The sequence below is a fragment of the Malaya genurostris genome, chromosome 3, assembly GCF_030247185.1.
Source record: "Malaya genurostris strain Urasoe2022 chromosome 3, Malgen_1.1, whole genome shotgun sequence".
In the NCBI taxonomy this organism is placed as follows: domain Eukaryota; kingdom Metazoa; phylum Arthropoda; class Insecta; order Diptera; family Culicidae; genus Malaya; species Malaya genurostris.
The window spans coordinates 23,558,326-23,577,850 of NC_080572.1; the positions used below are offsets into that span (position 1 = coordinate 23,558,326).

Genomic DNA, 19,525 nt, shown 5'->3' on the forward strand with positions numbered 1-19,525 from the left:
TTGAATTTCTTAGAACATTACTTTATTGAGAAAATTCAAATGAAAATGTTATTGAATAAAAACTGTTTTTTTTAAGAAGCACCCTAACTTAGGATATGTTAACCGTTCTAATGTAAAAACGGTTATAGATACACAACCAATATCTTCGACAAAGTTGCCTTAAATTGATTATTCTAAAGGAAGGATGCATTGTTCTATCTCATCCAGATTTTGAAATAATTTTTTAATTCATAGTTTGCTTTAGGACCACCCTAAAACTACTATGGCCGAAAAACGCAGTTTATTAATTGAAACTAACGTGCCGAAGACTTCAAATCTCTAAGCCCAATAATAAAAGCGTAAACAATTGTTTCCTGCTAATTTTGCTTCCTGGACCACTGTGGAGTGTTAGGAGCGGTGCGATTCGAACTTTGAATCGAGGGTATACATCCGGAGTCAACTCGTCTCCTCATCAGGTGAAGCACTCTGCTTTAATACATGGAACAAATGCATTCGCATGGATATAAATAGTAAGGATTACCAAGCATCCTATTCAATGGTGATGTTATGATCGCATCAATTCGGTGTATCAAGCAAATTCGTACAGCCTATCCACATTTATGAACCAATAAAGATTCGCTACTACAGAGGAGAATGGCCTTCATAATATGAACTGAGTAATCAAAATGAATAAATGAATCAAAAATTTCACAACGAAATAATCATTTTTATAGAAAATAAATTTGTTTGAATTCCACTGCACTATTTTTTTTACTAATTCGCAAATTATTAACTATTGCGTACTGTTCCGTGTACGACGTCACTAACGCATCAAATCATCATACGATCTCCGCCAAGAACAGCATCAACGGACAACAGAATACTTAATTACGAAAACATTCATTATAAAAAATTATTGTTAAATGATATGTAATATTATTCACAGCATGACACACCGCACACTCGTCAGATTCACTCCAATATGAAGTTCAGTGTGAAATTCAGTAACACACTTATACATACAAACTGACAGTACACTTCTTATACATAAAAAACAAATCAAACAATAATCGAAAAGATTCAGGTTTTTTTTACTAGCCTTCAGCTGGTTTTTTCCTGACAATAAATTAATTGTATACCACAGCTCAAAGAGTGCGAACGTCTTTCTATCATTCAGCGCGCATTATGAAGAAAGTACCCTGTATCGATTTTAGATTGCTCTTTGCTTGATGGTGATTGTTTTCGGCTAAATTATTGCTACGTTTCTGATTTCCATTGTCATCGATTGTCACTGTTGGCCAGCCGCTAGGGATCCTAATTGGAACACGGACAACGCTATTGCGAGCGTACATGGTCCTTCGAACCGGATCTTCGAATCAATAATTGCGGAAAGAACTTCGTATCAATCTTTCAGCGTTATAGCGAATTCTAATCTGACGGCATTGGAGATAGAAGGTAACAAGTTTAGCATCGTGCATTCACTGTTTCGACCATCGCGGGATTTCGGGTTTGGTCAACGAGAACAACTTTAGCGTCCCGAGTGTTAGCTGGGTGAGCGTTCGCAACAAAGAGTAAGCGCATTTCGTTTCATTTCTAATCAATGAGAAATAAACAGCTAACTAACCCTTGCATGCCGATGTGAACTTTTTCAATTTATTACCGTTTATACAACCTTAAACCACAAACTGAATTGGCTTTTCGGACACCATCGCCATTTTGAACATTTCCGGAAGAAGTTAATCGCGATATTGAATCAGTTTCCAGTTGACGATGGGAAAGGAAAGCGAGTTTAAAAAGCATTTTGCGATTTATCGCCAATCTCGTGATTTTCTCGCGAGGCTCCGTGATTTCAAGCAATCTTTCGATCCTGAAACACAGGTTGAGCAGGCGCTTGCTAGAATTGAGGCATTAGATAGTACTTATGAGCGTTTTCGTGAATGCTCCTGCATCTTAGCAGTACTCATTGACGGAAAATCAATGGAAGGTTTGAACATTGTAGAAGACTTGGCCGCCTTCGAAAATGATTATTTTATGCTTAAGGCATTTCTAGCATCTGTTTCCGCGAAACGCGAAACTGGAAATGTACAACCGACCCAAGTGCAGTCAATTCGTTCGTTCAAGTTACCAGAGATCAAGCTCCCGGAGTTTAGCGGAGATATTCTAAAGTGGTTTTCATTCTACGACAGTTTCGTATCGTTAGTGCATAATAATTGCGATCTTTCGGATATACAGAAGTTTTTCTATTTAAAGTCAACGTTAAAGGGTGAAGCGCTGAAGTTAGTGGAAAAGATATCAGTTACTGATGGCAACTATTCGATTGCATTGAAAGTCATTACAGATAGATACCAGAACACGAATATTCTAATACGAAATCATATAGAAGCACTGTTCAAGGTAGATAAGGTAAAAAAGGAATGCCCTAGAGCATTGAGCTATCTGGTAGGTGAGTTCGAAAATAACTTGGGAACTTTGGAGAAGTTAGGTGAAGAGGTGTCAGGATGGAGTTCGTTGTTGGTTTATATGGTCTCGTCGCGACTGGACCAGACCACATTTCGTGAGTGGCAGAGAGCTGCCGAGAAGAAACGGATGCCGACGTATAATGAACTAATTGCTTTTCTTCGGGAGTACGTTATCGAACTTGAAAGCCTACAGGCAGATAGGAATACGCACGATTCAAGATCATTTATTCAAAATTCAACACCCGCAATCGCTTCTGAACCCAAGGATGTATGCGCCTTTTGTGGAAAGGGTCACCGACTATATTATTGTGAACAGTTCAAGCACTTACCGTTAGCCCAACGATCAACCATTGTATCGAAGGCTGGGCTTTGCGTCAATTGTCTTTTTGGAAAGCATTCATTCGCCAATTGCAAGTATGGTACGTGTAAAGAATGCGGGGCAAAACATCACACGCTATTACATAATCCGATCACAGATTCTCCATCTTTTTCCGGTACTGGACCTGCGATTTCAAACGTTGTTGTTCAGGCCAAGTCTGGAAGTCATTCGTTCTTTACACGTGATGCCGACAAATTACACTCGGCGACGTCTCGTTTCGGCCATTCTTTCGGCAGTCAAATTTTTCTTGCTACTGCAGTCGTTAAAGTGTTTAATCCTAAGGGAAATTTGTTTCTCGCTCGGGTGTTGCTAGATAGCGCTTCGCAACCGAATCTTATGACAGAAAGATTCCGTCAACTTTTGAAAACGCGTAAGACACCAAATAACACAGAGATAGCTGGAATTGGTGGTGATGTTGCTGCTGTGGCTAGCTGTTCGACCGTGGCTACCGTGGCATCCCGCTTTAATAATTTTCGTGTTCCGCTGGAGTTCATCGTTATGGAGAAGGTTACCAATGATTTGCCATCATGGACAGTCGATTCGAGCGATTGGGTCATTCCAGACAATATTCGTCTAGCAGATCCCTCTTTTGCTACAAAGGGTCCAATTGATATCGTTATTGGAGCGCAGTTGTTTTTTGAACTTATTCGAAACGGTCATATGAAGATCGGTGATGATAAGCCGTTGCTCCAAAATTCGGTCTTTGGTTGGCTTGTATCTGGTTTGCATCAGAATGGAATAACTGGAGCACAACCTCAAGTTCATAGTCATTTGTCCACATTTCGTGACTTAGAGCAACGCATTAGTCGATTTTGGGAACTCGAAGCGTGTCAATCTAATTCTTCTTGGTCGATGGAGGAAAGGTTGTGCGAAGCAAAATTTGTATCCTCAACGCGTAGAGATCAGAACGGACGATATGTTGTATCATTACCCAAGAAAACCGAGCTAGTTGGTCAGCTGGGACACTCATTATCCATCGCCACGCGTCGCTTTTACTGTCTTGAGCGCCGTTTGAATAGCAATCCGGAATTTCACGCACAATATTCGCAATTCATGACCGAATACTTGGAATTGGGTCACATGAAGCTGGTCGATCCAGTCGACAATTTACCAGGGCAACACTTCTATTTACCACATCATGCTGTTTTCAAGCCGGATAGCACAACTACGAAGCTGCGAGTAGTATTCGACGGTTCCTGCAAAACTACTTCTGGTTTTGGTCTCAACGACTTGTTGTTAAAGGGTCCTACTGTACAAGACGATATGATTCATACGATTCTCCGTTTCCGTGCAAAGGCAATTGTTGTTACAGCTGATATAGCAAAGATGTATCGTCAGATCTGGATTACAAAGGAAGATTGGCCACTGCAAAGAATTTTATGGCGAACTTCACCATCAGAGCCTATTCGCACATATGAACTCACTACCGTTACGTACGGTACAACGACAGCTCCGTATTTGGCAACACGTTGTCTCCAGCAACTGGCAGATGATGAAGCAACTAACTTTCCGTTAGCAGTGCCCGTCGTGAAGAAGGGTTTCTACGTAGATGACCTAATGTTCGGTTTTGATACTCCAGAGGAAGCAGCAGCTGCATCAAACGAAACGTCAAAGATGTTGGCTTCGGCAGGTTTTGAACTTCGTAAATGGTCTTCAAATTGTCCAGAAGTATTGGCACAATTTCCCGACGAACACATAGAAAAATCAGCTATCTTAGAGTTGGATCGCACAGCTACAGTTAAGGCACTCGGATTGCTATGGAAACCAGAGTCCGATGAATTTCTTTTCAAAATTCCAGAATGGCCTGAAGTGTCTTCGTCGACTAAACGAAATTTATTATCACACGTTTGTAGTCTATTTGATCCATTGGGTTTGATTTGTCCCGTTATACTGCTTGCTAAGATACTTATACAAAGTCTCTGGGAGCGCAATTTTGCCTGGGACGACCCTGTGCCGAATGATTTGGATGATAAATGGAAAGAGATAGCTCGACAACTGCCAATGCTCAAACATCTCGCGATTCCTCGTTTCATACTAACCGACAAGGTAGAATCTGTGGAATTACATGGTTTTGCTGACGCTTCACAGAGAGCCTATGGTGCTTGCGTTTACTTTCGGACACTAACAAGTTCTGGTGCGGTGATATCACGGTTAATAGCTGCTAAATCTAGAGTTTCACCCTTGGAAAAACGCCGACCGACGCTCGCTCGACTGGAGTTATGCGCTGCGTTACTACTTGCAAACTTACAAAAAAGGATCGTCGATTGTGTACAAATCCAATGTCCGATTTATCTATGGTCTGATTCGACTCTTCATTGGATTTCTGGTCAGCCGTCGTCTTGGACTTGTTTTGTGGCTAATCGTGTTGCAGAGATCCAGCAATTAACTGAATCTGCCACTTGGCTTCATATTCCGACCGCAGATAACCCCGCTGACTACATTTCACGTGGTCTCACACCAGCATCTATAATCGAGAATGCACTTTGGTGGAACGGTCCCGAATGGTTGGTGAAATCTCATGCAAAATGGCCAGAGTCAGTGTTTTCATGGAAATCAAAACTTCCTCCGGATCATGAGCTTGAACGACGGAAGATTCCAATAATATCAGCCTTGTGTACCTCTCTTGGTGACGCATGGATTCGTGAATATCTAGCAGGCCACGATTCGTTATATAATGCACTCAGGATTCTCGCGCTTTGCCGGCGTTTTATGATAAACTGCCGATTGAAAAAACCTGAACGCATCGTGGGTTTCATTGCACCATCAGAAGTTCGCTCCACAGAAACACAAATTATTCGGCAAATTCAACTTGCAGAGTTCCGAAAGGACTTCGATAGACTACGAACAAAAACTGCAATTGAAAGGAATTCATCGCTTCGTTATTTCAAGCCAATATTAATGGATACTGAGCAGCTCATCAGGGTTGGTGGCCGACTCAAGAATGCTCCTATTCCGTTTGAGCGAAAACATCCAATTTTACTGCCGAAAAATCATCCATTCACAGAACTTTTGTTTCAAGATGTCCACGAACAAACACTCCATTCTGGGCCTTCTCATCTACTAGCAGCAGTTCATCGTCGCTATTGGCCTATCGATGGTCGTAACAAGTCTCGTATTGTGGTTCATAAATGTATCACATGCTTTCGAAATAAACCTACATTTGCACAACAAGCAATGGCTGATCTTCCTGCAGTTCGCGTTACACCGACTCGTCCTTTCAGTAATGTTGGCGTAGATTTCTTGGGACCAGTTTTTATCAAGCCTCCTCGCAAACAGAACCCCATCAAGGCATACATTAGTGTTTTCGTCTGTATGGTTACAAAAGCTGCTCATTTAGAACTGGTTCTAAACCTTACCACTGAAGCCTTCATCGCAGCACTTAGACGCTTTTGTGCCAGAAGAGGGTATCCATTGAACATCTATTGTGACAACGCTACCAACTTCATCGGTGCCAACAGAGAACTTCAAGAGCTTCAACGGTTGTTCCAATCTCAACAACACAAGCTTACCGTAGCAGGAGAGTCAACGCGATTGGGGATTACATTTCATTTCATTCCTCCACGCTCGCCCTCATTCGGAGGGTTATGGGAAGCCAGCGTGAAGTCGACGAAGCACATTCTAAACCGTGTAACTCTCGACGTACTCCTCACGCAAGAAGAAATGTCCACAACGGTGGCACAAATAGAAGCGTGTCTAAATTCAAGACCGCTCACTCCTCTTTCAAACGATCCTTCTGACCTTGAAGCTCTTACTCCTGGTCATTTCCTTATCGGTGCACCACTCCAGGCATTACCTGAACCAGACCTTTGTACACTTCCTATGAACCGTTTGTCCCGCTGGCAATTAATGCAACGAATCCTACAATCTTTCTGGTCCCGTTGGTACCTTGAATATCTTCCCGTGCTTCAAAAAATCCAAAAATGGCCAGGACCTCATACGAATCTCTCCGTCGGTGATATGGTTCTACTACAAGAAGAAAATCAACCTCCTACTAAATGGCCGATTGCTCGAGTCGTGAAAACGATAACTGGTGATGATAATTGTGTGCGAGTTGCAGACGTGTTGATGGGGGATAATAGAATCTACCGCCGCTCGATTCGAAAAATGTGTCCGCTTCCACAATTTGATTCCCATTCCCCCACAGACACACAGGTCGAGTGTAAGCCTTCCGCTCCCGAATGCACTCAACACCTTACTACCGCTACAATTCACGATATCAGTGATTCCGGTCCAGCTGTTTTTAAACAAACGACTACGGTTTCTTCGATAACTGAACCTGGAACTCATGAGAAGCCAAGCTGCTCTGAGTGAACGGCTGGTCCCTGGCGGCAGTCGCAACGGTGGGAACGCGCGGCGAGTACCCGACTGACCTTTTGCGGTAGTCATGGGGAAAGACTATACTAACAGGCAGTGTTCCAGAAGTAATTGAAATACACATTTCAAAGGGGGCGGCATGTTCCGTGTACGACGTCACTAACGCATCAAATCATCATACGATCTCCGCCAAGAACAGCATCAACGGACAACAGAATACTTAATTACGAAAACATTCATTATAAAAAATTATTGTTAAATGATATGTAATATTATTCACAGCATGACACACCGCACACTCGTCAGATTCACTCCAATATGAAGTTCAGTGTGAAATTCAGTAACACACTTATACATACAAACTGACAGTACACTTCTTATACATAAAAAACAAATCAAACAATAATCGAAAAGATTCAGGTTTTTTTTTACTAGCCTTCAGCTGGTTTTTTCCTGACAATAAATTAATTGTATACCACAGCTCAAAGAGTGCGAACGTCTTTCTATCATTCAGCGCGCATTATGAAGAAAGTACCCTGTATCGATTTTAGATTGCTCATTGCTTGATGGTGATTGTTTTCGGCTAAATTATTGCTACGTTTCTGATTTCCATTGTCATCGATTGTCACTGTTGGCCAGCCGCTAGGGATCCTAATTGGAACACGGACAACGCTATTGCGAGCGTACACGTACTATTTAGCAAACTGAAATACAAATATCTAGTAGAGTTATTCCTACAAGCTACACAGTAGCGATGGTCGAGCAAGCATTTTTTCAACCCCGAACCCAATTTTTTCCGTACCCGACCTGAACCTGAGATTAAGTTTTCTTCCAAATTCGAACCCGATGCGTACCCGATAAAAAATTAAAAAATCTTCACCGAAACCCGTAACCCGACCAGGTTTTTTTAAGCCGAACCTGACCCGTACCCGTTGAAAATTTAAAAAAAGATCGGCACACGAACTCGACAAACATATCTTTTTCTGTATCCAAACCTAACCAATACCCGTCGGGTTCGAGTTCAGGTCAGGTTTCGGGTACAAATACCAGAAACTCGACCATCTGTAATATGCAGCAGTATTTAATCTAATGTTTGTAACGTTTTCATCGACAATCTACAAGACATACTTCCGACCATTCCATATATTATCTAGTTTCAAACTGTTGACTTCGTAAGTTGACATGGGATTTTAGCGCTTAATGTATAAGTTTAAGACCACACACAGAGTGAGCGCGAGAAGCTGAGCCGAGCTTGGTGCTGATCAAAGAGAGAAGTGTACTCACAGCAAATCAAAGGGGCCCTACCAGAGTAAGAGCTGGGTAGGTAGTAGAGATGGTCGGGTATAGAAATTTTTATACCCGAACCCGACCCGTACCCGAGTGATCAGCAAAAAAATTTACCCGTACCCGATTAAAAATTAAAAAAAATACCCGTACCCGACCCGTACCCGATCAATAATAAAAAAAATTACCCGTACCCGAAAAAAAAATAAAAAATTTTACCCGTACCCGACCCGTACCCGATTAAAAATTACCGACCCGAATGAGTAGTAAATATTTTACCAAATTCAGTATGGAAAAAATAAAGTGTTTTAGATATCGAGCCGTATCAGGCTCTAGTTGGTAAGCAAAATACATTAAAATGCTTGTTTACAATTAAAAACAAAAATACACTGTGAAGCATGAATACAGGGTCCGCCATGTAACTTTTTTTAAAACTTGCAATAAAACACAAACGTTCATCCGATTTCAAATTTTTTTTTTTCATATTAAAGTACAATCCTTCCGGTTAATTGTGGAATATAAATTCATTCAGATGGCTGCCTCGGCTGGCCTTGCAGTGCGCCATACGGTCGGTCCAGTTTTTAGTACATTTTCGATTGTATGCAGCTTTATTTCAGCTATGGTTGCACGAATGTTGTCTTTCAAGGCTTGAATTGTCTCTGGCTTGTCCACTTAACACTTATCTTTAACAGCCCCCTAAAGATAATATTCTAACGGCGTCAAATCACAGCTCCGAAGCGGCCAAACAACATCCGAATTTCGACTGATAATTCGATCTTCGAAGACTGTGCTTTGGCTTTGGTTCGATCGTAGCGTTGGCTGTGTGGCACGGAGCGCCGTCTTGTTGGAACTAAATGGTGTCCAAGTCTTCCTCTTCAAGTAACGGGAAGAACCAATCGCTAATCATGGCGCGGTAGCGCTCGCCATTGACCATGGCGGCGGCTCCTGCCTCATTTTCGAAGAAATGAAGCCAGACCAAAATCCGCACCAAACCGTCACTCTCTGAGGATGCATCGGCTTCTCTATGATAACGTGCGGGTTTTCCGTCCCCAGATGAGAAAATTTTGCTTATTAACATACCTGCCGAGATGAAAATGTGCCTCATCCGAGAATATGATTTTTTTGCACACATTCCGCAACATTACCATGATTTTCAAAGTAAAACTGCACTATTTTCACGCGTTCCTCAAGCGTATACACAACCATTTTCGTTCAGCGGAAGGGTACAACTAAGTTTCTGTCAAATCAGAAGTGACATTTAGGTTACCAATGTCTGAATAACCGCTAGTTCAAAAATAAATTTTAGATGGCGGACCCTATAGATTTCCAATGTCTTTGGTACTTTATACTCATTTACAAATGTCAAAAAAAGGGAGTAATATCTACTCAAATTTTTCGAGAAGCATATTTACCCAATATGTCGTAATACCCGTTGTTTTCAATTTTGGGTAGGTATGGTTTTTACGAAACAGTGCGACTTTTGATCCAATTCTTTAGAACCACAAGTAAGCGTGCTCATTATCTTGACACACAAATAAAAATTCACATTCGAATCACTTGAAAAATCACGTAAAATAGTTCCAAATGTCAAATTGAATATTATACGTGACGAAAATGAATGTTATGCGAACATCCCCTAAAATGAATAGTGTGTTATCAGTTCGTTTACGTGAATTGACCAAAGAATCAAACAATGTACGTGTATTCCCGGTGTGAAAAATTCAATTTTGAACATGGTGAACAGTGAGTCCTTCAAGTGTAAGTAGTTTGAACATTCGTAGGAAATTTTTTTTGATTGCAAATTTTTACTACAAAGCAAAATGAATTATGATTTTGATTTGAATTAATCTGTCAACTATGCCCGTTTTGTAAGCCTCACAAACCCACACCCACGATGTCACGGTAGCTGGTGGTTTTTACAGCCATTGAACTTCTGTGCCACCTCCGGTGGAACCCTCAACGAGTGAACACGGTGAAAATTTGAGTATTTCGCGAGAAAAGATTTTCACCCGTACTTTTGCGACTCCACGTTGTCACGCATCGAGATTTTCACTTGTAGTCCAGTGAAAAGAAACGAAAATTAACTGGCAATATAGCCCAACTTGCTGTGCCATCAATCGGTGTCATTTCAAGTGAGGTGACACCACCCAGAAATGAAGAATAGGAAGAACTTCTATGCAGATTTTCTGAAATAAATGTTCATGTTCATGGAATCCTAATGATTTATATGAAAATTTTGAAAATATCCAACCTATATTTAATATAAAAGTTTTCTGGTATCTGAATGTGATATGAGTACTACACTACATTTTATATATGAATCAAATAATTTTTACTGGATTGTGCATTAAACAGCTTTAAAATGGCAGTCCATTAAAACCTACGTGAAAAGTAGATTCCGACCGCAACATCTTAGAGCTAAGGCAGTGTGTCTTATTAAATATGTTATAAACAAAGTAGGGTGGGAATTATTCACATAACTTTTCACGTAACTATGATTGATCGTTTTTTTTAAATGAAGAGAAGAAATGTTTTTTTTTTCTGGAAAATATGCCAGTTGTCAGGTCTGGTCCTAGGCGCGAATGACAAAACCTCTTGAATCAAATTGTTTATTTTTCGAAAGAACTGTTTTGCAATTAAAAATTCTCGTCAACGTGTAAACATATTTATGTGAAGTACAAATGGTCGGGTAATCGATCAGAAAAAAAATTTACCCGTACCCGACCCGTGCCCGAGTGAGCAGTAAATTTTTTTATCCGTACCCGATTGAAAATAAAAAATTTTACCCGTACCCGACCAAAAACCCGTCGGGTACGGGTACGGGTCGGGTTTCGGGTAAAATACCCGATACCCGACCATCTCTAGTAGGTAGATCTACGGATTCGAAGATTTTTTACGGATGTGGGGATGTGCGGATAGATAAAATCAACGGAAATTGGAATATTTCTACGTAATCTACGGACATTGATACTTTTATATGGAAAACTATGGAAACTGTTTGCCTGGTGTTCAGAAACAAAATTGTAACCTACTTTGAACCACTGGAGTCAATCTGCAGAAACGACACTATGCAGGAGCGGCAAATAGGGGGGACGGGTGGGTCTACAAGCTTTTTTACCCTCCAAAAGATTTATTGGAGTGGCCATGACCTCCTAATATTTTGGAAACTGGAATAAATATTTGAAAATTTGCTATAAATATCTTATGATATAACACTTTATATTATTTATATTTTATAAGTTTCTAAAAATTTTAAACTAATTTACTACAATGTGAAATGTGCTTTACCACTTTCGAATATTTTTTATTATTAGAATAGGAAAATGTTTGTGATCGTGTCACAACATTCGGAATAGGAACTAAACTGGGTTGTTTTTAATTTGCTCTAGCCTTTCCGTTCTCTCGTCTCAGTTTCTCGGAAAAGTTTTACATGTTCTTTCCTATGTTTTTAATGAAACCTGTATTAAACATATTAAATCAGTATTCTGTATCAAATCTGTACGTGCATATTAACATCTGTATAATACATGATTCATCTGTATAATACATAAATCATCTGTATAATACATAAATCTGTATCAATGGCATCTCTGTATGTGAGACACTTTTTGTCACGATTTTCACATTTTCAGTTTTACGTTGTTTAGGTGAGCATATAGTGGAAGATTGAGTTCCATTCTGCTAATATTAATATTACCACTAATAATTTCACGTAGTGTATAAAAGGCTTCGCGAGTGCTTGAGGAAACGACTTATTGTAGAATCGAACATATAACAACAATTAAAACGTATTCTTTACTATCAGAAAACATTACATCTTAATCACCGCTAATAATTCACGAGTCGAGAATGTTTAATTGAAATTTGCCATGAAAAAGCATATTAAACAATAACAACACTGACCTTCTATCTAGTTTTAGCTCCCTCGAAGAGCTACCACACCTATTCCATCATTACTACGATTACAGTCTACATTCCATCGTCATCGATATTGCAGAACCGATCGATTCTTCCGATTGCATCAGAAAGAGCTACCTGCCAAACAGCCAGCTCGCAATTATGACGGCTGCAGATCCTCGTTTGGTCCGCGATTCGTGTAGTTAATGATATCCACCGCACATATTCCTTTGCTTACCAAAAGCTGGTTTCTGGTCCCATGTTCAACAACCAACATCCACTATTTCACACTCACTATTCATGCGCTTTGCATTTCACTCACACCTATACTCATGAAATGTTATTAAACGATGCAATGCACTTCAAAAAATGTGCGATAATTGCGGTGAAAAGCATTACATTTCTACCTTCCTCTGGCATAAGAGGTTGAAACTTTTTCACTCTATTTGCTTCTGTGCAGTGCACTTTTCCTATGTAGCTTACGCTGGACGAACAAATCATGCACGATAAATGCATAGCATTTCGGACCACTCTCGGGGAAAAAAACAAAAATCGAACTGTTTTCGAGTTTGAAAAAATATTGCAACAAACTCGATGAAAGTGAATTATGTAAAATGTTTTGTTTATATGTATGTATTTTACCTTTCTTCACCCAATCCTGATGTTTTTTTCTCTTTATTTTCAAGTCATCACTAAAAAGCACACACATAAAAACCTCGAAAGAGCTTTTCGAGAGCAAGTCGACAGTTTTGCGTTTAACAGGTTTAGTTGAATATGATTTTTTCGTTATTTCTGCTCCAACATTTATCACACACAATCAGATGATGAAAAGTTTACCAGTAGATAGAAAACATGATAAGATTTGCAAAAAAAATAACATGATGAATTTAGTAGTTCAAAGCTAAGGCTAGAGCACGTAGTTTGGTTGTTGTTTCTTATGTGACGCATGTTTAATGTTGAGCAAAAACCAGCTGAGCGATAGCGATAACGATGAGAAGGAAAAACAAAAAAGTCACTGCACTACTGCGCGTTCATCCTATAAAAAATGCAGCAAAGCGTATCAACCACTAGACGAAAGTGAGAACTGCAACTGCAATGCAAAAACAGCGAGTGAAAAATGCACTTTTCAATTGAATATCGATAGGACAGTTGTCGATAAACAGTGTAAGTGAAAAAACACTGCACTAACAAGCAAACACTTGACACTCTTCTGCACTAACAAGCACCGTTAACAGTAGTAGGTTTTTCCTATATTAAACATAACGAAAATATCAAACAATACTTTGTACCAACAGGAAATTTTCAACAAACAACTTCACTGTTGCCGCGTAGACAAGCGACGAACCTTCGCGCACGGAGAGTGTATCGTACACTAGTCGGGTGATTGGGGCTATCCGTGGCCCACAGCCGCAGCAAAACCAGCTAGCTCCAAGTTCGTGCCGAGTGAGAGATCCAACAAGCGAGCGAATATGTCTCGCTATAGCTTGAGAAAGGAGTTTTTTGCATTTGAACGCAGTTAACCATACTACGGCTGTGAGTATGGGGTAAAATAAAAAAATAAATGAATGCTAGTCGATAGCAGGAGTTATACCACTACATCGACCAGAAAATGTTTGTCGCGGTAACCGCGACTTTGTCATGTGGGGGGGCACGTACAATGTGGTAGCCTGTCTTTAGAGAAATTGCATAGAAACAGTCGACACAAATACAAACGCTTGCTGCCACTCGAGCCAATCACATTCGCATAACGATGCAGAGCCTATTCAAATATTACATTATTTGCAGTGAATCGAACTTTGGAAATTCAAAACAATTGTTGTATGGTAGTATATTGTAACAAGTTTTCATGTCCGGTCTTCGATTTCGGGAATCCTTCAATTGAGGGATGCTAGAAAATTGTATTACGTGAAATCAACAATTTTAAGGCCAGTTCGCTTTCACATCTCATCCAAGTCAGTCGATAAAACAAAAACGCTTACGTTCGGGACGGAAGAAACCAAGTACAGTATTGTGTAGTGAACAATAGAACGATCTTGAAATGAGTGAACCAAACGAACAAAAGCTACCGCCGCTACGAAAGAATACTATTATTGTTGAATTCAGGCAGTGCAAAATTCGACCTTCGATACGAGAACTTGAAGGTTTGCTTAAGGAGCAAATGCATCTTGACATTAAACTTCAATACAATAAGACAAATAATGTGGGTTACATCCAGGATGCAATTCAATTCACAAAAGACAATAACAATGTGCACTATGTGTAGCACGAAAACATTAAGTACAACATTCCAGTATACATGGAAAATAGTGCTATAGAAGTGCGTGTGCATGATCTTCCCTCAAGCGTCATCGATCCTTATATTCGCAAAACTATGTCCCAATACGGAGAGATTCTCTCTCTATCGAAAAAGAAAAGTGGAAAAACTTTTTCCCCGGTATTCTAAATGGCGTACGTTTGTTACGCATGCGCATGAAGAGGCCTATACCTTCTTTATGTGACTTTCGCCACGTAAAGCGTACGCAAATAAGCCTGAACAAAAATATCTTTTAAATAAAAGAATTTTAAGGACATGACATAAGTTCGAGGAGGTGATATTGAGTTCTGAGGCTGTGAAAAATTTCGCGAATGATTTGAACTTTTAGTTAAAATTTTACATTTCGATAGTTAGTGTCTATCAAGTTGTAGAATTTAACTAATTTAACACATCCTAAATTATTCGAAAGATAGGAATATGTCATGTTACCCGGTGAACGACCACGATAGGTTAAAGCCGGGTATAAATAAATGATATACAATACAATACAATATGTCATGTGATCTGTAGTTTGATTACCTTTGACACAGCCTTAGTGTGTTCGATTTCCAACCATGACAAGTTAAGAGATAAGGACGTCTATAATCGAGTTTCAGATGTAAGGACAGAGTTTTATTAACTATAGTGATATTAATTCTCGGTTTTAACCTTGAAGTTCTTTCGTGGGGGGTGGAAACGGATGGGATTAAATTAAAAAACCTGTTTTAATCCACCTAGTGGTGTAATGATGCCTTTCTCATATCAATCATATTCTCATATATAATACTGTGGTATTCTATTCAAAATGTTTTTCTTCGATTTTCGAAAGAAACCCAGGGATTGTTTGTGCATTAACTAGTATAACATACAGAATGAAACAGTACTTTGCTCGCGTTGGCCATCCTTAACACTCCAAATACCAAGCCTCAAAAAAAGTTGGAACGGTAACTTTGAGCTGTCATAGCTCAGCTGTTTTTCAACGAATCTGAATAAATTTTACACCCTCGAATTTTGTGAAGTTCGTAGATTGATTCCAAAACTTTGTAGCTGACGATTGGCAAAGGAAAACCAATGAAAATTTGATTTTTCCCGTTCCAAGTTTTTTTCACGCGCCTAATATGCCCTATCTGCTTTCCAATTTTCTTTCCTTTGGCATAAACGTCGCATAGAAAATATTGAATACATCAACTTTACCGAGTCATAACTTTGTTGTTAGTCAACCGATCTTCAAAATTTGTTCACCATTGGAAAGGTACTACTTCCACAAATACAATGCACTGAAAAAAACTAAAAATAGGGTTGTCTACCCAAAGTTATAATGAAAACTGTAGATTGATGACCTAAGAAAAGATGAGACTTTTTACTATGATCGTAAATATCTCGAAATTCAAAGCGATGACCTATATATTTTTATACATCATTCGATTGCTAGTGATACCAGCTACAATTTTCGCTCAACTACCTTTCCTGCACAATCAAAAGAAAACATTAAACAATCGATGAATTTATAAATATATATGAATTTTTCAATTTTTTTCACATGTTTGTATATAATTCAAAAATTAAAGCGATGACATGTACATTTTTTTGATTCAGAATATTGGAATCATTACCAGAAACAATGTATTGATGATCAAAATTATATATCCGTTCAGCAGAACGAATATATAATTTTGATTGCAGAATCTCAAGAAATTTGGTACAAATACAGAGAATTTCTATTATTGGGAAAATTTTGCCAAAAAAAAAACAAATCAAAACTTTGAAATTTTATGACATATATTTTTTTATTATTTTAGTTGGAAATTTATTATGAACAAAATTTACAAAAAAAAACCGAAACTTGGATTTCACTGAAAATCTTAAAAATTTTGGTAAATATACCTAAACTCTAAAAATAATAATGTTTTTGTATTGGACAAAAGATTTAAAACAATTTTTATGCACAACCCAAACGGAATTGTTAACTATTAAAATTAGGTTTTTTTGTTTTAGGTTTTCCGTAAAATCTCAGAAAATCGGTAGAAGATCGGAAATTTCAAAATTTCTGATATATATTGCGTTCCAACGTTTCTGCAAATCAAAGTGAAAATATTGGAATCCGTTTTGATTTCATCTGTTTCAAAGAGACGTAGAATTTGTTTCTATTAATAAAATAAATTTTGTGACAACACGAAAATTTTAAATTATTTCAATGGCTTTGTACAAAAAGAAATAGAACGTAAATTTATACGAATTCCATATACTAACCCATGGTCAAAAAAACCAACTAAAATAAAAAAAAAAATATTGCTTGATTTTTGTTTTACTTGCAATTAAGAACTAAAAAATATATCTTAAATTTTCCGCTATCCTAAACGACATCAATTATAATCGATAGAATATTAGAATTTAAATATCACAAACTTAGAATTATTTCGGAATGTATAGAATTCGAAAATTATTTGAATTTTCTATTAGTAAACAATTTAGAAAAAGTAGAATTTTGAAATTAGCACAAAAATCATACGAAATTAAGTAAAACTTGTTTTTTCCACGTAGTTGTGTAATGATGCCTTTCTCATATCTCTCTTATTCTCATATAAAAATGTATTCTTCAAACAGTTTTGTTTGATTTTTGAAAAACATGAAAGCTAGTGCATGAACTAGTGTAACCTACAAATTGAAACAGTTCTCAAATCGGTTAGGCCATCTTTCTCAGTGAAGTGAGTTCCACTATTTCAGGTACTTGTGAAACTGGAATCGTCCCGAATATTGGCTTTGCAGCAGCCTTTGCGATTAGCACCTACCAACCAATCTATTCGCAGCTTAAAGTTGTCTTCGTCTCGAAAAACAACCTCTTCGTTTGAATGCTTTTTACTGAATGAAACCCTGCACCTATGTTATCAGAACTAATTGGCTCAAGTGGCATGTTCCCCTAGTTATTTGGAGATTCGTGCCTTGCGTAGCTTCTCATCAACTTCCTGATGGGAAGGGAAAGATAAAAGGAACATGGAAGGGAATTGAGAATTGGGTGAGGTGGGAAAACAGCACAAAGCATAAAGAAATAAGTCGTCCTGCATCCCCGAAAGGATGCTGAACGTTCTGCAGGTGCCAAAATGCACGGTTGATAGAACCTCCAGTCACCGAGAAGCGTTAGAGATTTTACAAAAGCGACACCATTCTGCATTCCCCGAAGAATGCAGAACGATTTCTTCCCGAATATGCACTTGAATTAATTTGACACTTTAGAAGACAAAAATACCTTATATAGCTAATAAATGACTGATACGAATATTTTTCAATGAAAAAATCCAATGTATGAACATAATTTAAAAAAATTTTAAAAAATATCTCCTCCGCCTTTTTTATGAACATGCTCGAAAATATTTTTTGTCAAATACAAGAAACGGATTTTTTTCGTTTTCCTCAATGTTAGATATAGCAGTTTAAAAATAACCTGTTTTTGAACTAGTTTTGCTCATAACTTTGGTTCAGAAAACGCTACCTGAACACGCCAGTCATTAAAAAATTGGTTTTAACAAACTCTAAAAGATGTTCAAAGATACCCATACGAAAAGCGAAAAATATAAATGCTAGTGCAAAAAAATCTGATTTTTTGAGGAACACCCTAAGTTGCTCTTTAAAAATAGCTGTAACACTAAAACCGTTGCAGATACTACTATGATGTCCTCAGCAAAGCTGCTCGATATAAGTTTATCTACAGTTTTGCCGAAAAATGCAGTCCTCTATCTCAATACATCCGGAAAATAAGTTTTGGATCACCTTAATAATAAGAGCCACCCTAATACCATGTACATCGACATATGGTTTATCTTCACTGATAACTTGTTTTGAAGACATCATAGCTCTAAAGTATAAGGTTAAGCCACAAATGTATTTGTCCCCCTAAATTGTGGATCCGGACCACTGTGCAATGCAATTTAACTCGGAAATTTTAAAATTTCCGATCTTTCATCTATTTTTTGAGATTCTACGGCAAACCTACAACAAAACCAGAATTTTAGTAGTTATCAAATGCGTTTGTGTTGTGCATAAAAATTGTTTAGATCGTTTGTCCAATACAAAAATATTTTAAGAGTTTTAGGTTATTTCCTAAAAATTTTAAAATTTTCAGTGAAATCCAAGTTTCAGTTTTTTTTGTAAATTTTGTTTATAATAAATTTCCAACTAAAATAATAAAAAATATATGTCATAAAATTTAAAAGTATTGATTTCATGTTGTTTTGGCAAAATTTTCCCAATAACACAAATTCTCTGTATTTGTACCAAATTTCTTGAGATTCTTTGAACGGATATATAATTTTGATCAACAATACATTGTTTCTGGTAATGATTCCAATATTTTGAATCAAAAAAATGTACATGTCATCGCTTTAATTTTCGAGTTATATACAAACATGTGAAAAAAATGAAAAATTCATATTTATTTATAAATTCATCGATTTCTCAATGTTTTCTTTTGATTGTGTAGGAATGGTAATTGAGCGAAAGTTGTAGCTGGTATCACTAACAATCGAATGATGTATAAAAATATATAGGTCATCGCTTTGAATTTCGAGATATTTACGATCATAGTAAAAAGTCTCATCTTTTCTTAGGTCATCTATCTACAGTTTTCATTATAACTTTGGGTAGATAACCCTATTTTTCGGTTTTTTCAGTGTATTTTATTTCTGGAAGTAGTACCTTTCCAATGGTGAACAAATTTTGAAGATCGGTTGACTAACAACAAAGTTATGACTCGGTAAAGTTGAAGTTCTCAATATCCGATTCGCGATGCAGGTGCCGCATGAATGCAGATAGGGCACGTTTTGAGCTCGAAAAAAAACTTGGAACGGGAAAAATCTGATTTTCATTAGTTTTTCCTAAAAGATTGCCAATAACGATATACTTAAAATAATCTACAAACTTCACAAA

The 19,525-nt window shown here is 37.9% G+C and overlaps 2 protein-coding genes across 12 annotated transcripts in view; one reads left to right on the plus strand and one right to left on the minus strand.

Annotated features, from left to right (window-relative positions):
• Positions 1-13,691, minus strand: part of LOC131439077 (myb-like protein Q) — a 236,963-nt gene extending 223,272 nt beyond the window's left edge. For 4 of the 11 annotated variants that reach the window (XM_058609665.1, XM_058609654.1, XM_058609653.1 and 1 more), the window contains exons 1-2: positions 12,955-13,691; positions 12,319-12,796 (exon numbers count right to left, since the gene is read on the minus strand). The gene's annotated coding sequence lies outside the window, so the exon portion shown is untranslated. The remainder of the gene's footprint in view (positions 1-12,318; positions 12,797-12,954) is intronic. The other 7 variants (XM_058609656.1, XM_058609657.1, XM_058609655.1 and 4 more) reach the window with 6 other exon arrangements.
• On the plus strand, positions 1,750-7,128 carry LOC131439315 (uncharacterized). Its single transcript, XM_058610195.1, has one exon. The coding sequence runs from the start codon at positions 1,750-1,752 to the stop codon at positions 7,126-7,128; it is 5,379 nt and encodes a 1,792-aa protein (XP_058466178.1).
• Positions 13,692-19,525: the final 5,834 nt, after the last annotated feature.

Excerpts from the sequence above, each read along its gene's own strand:
- LOC131439315 (XM_058610195.1), top strand. The coding sequence starts at position 1,750 with ATGGGAAAGGAAAGCGAGTTTAAAAAGCATTTTGCGATTTATCGCCAA.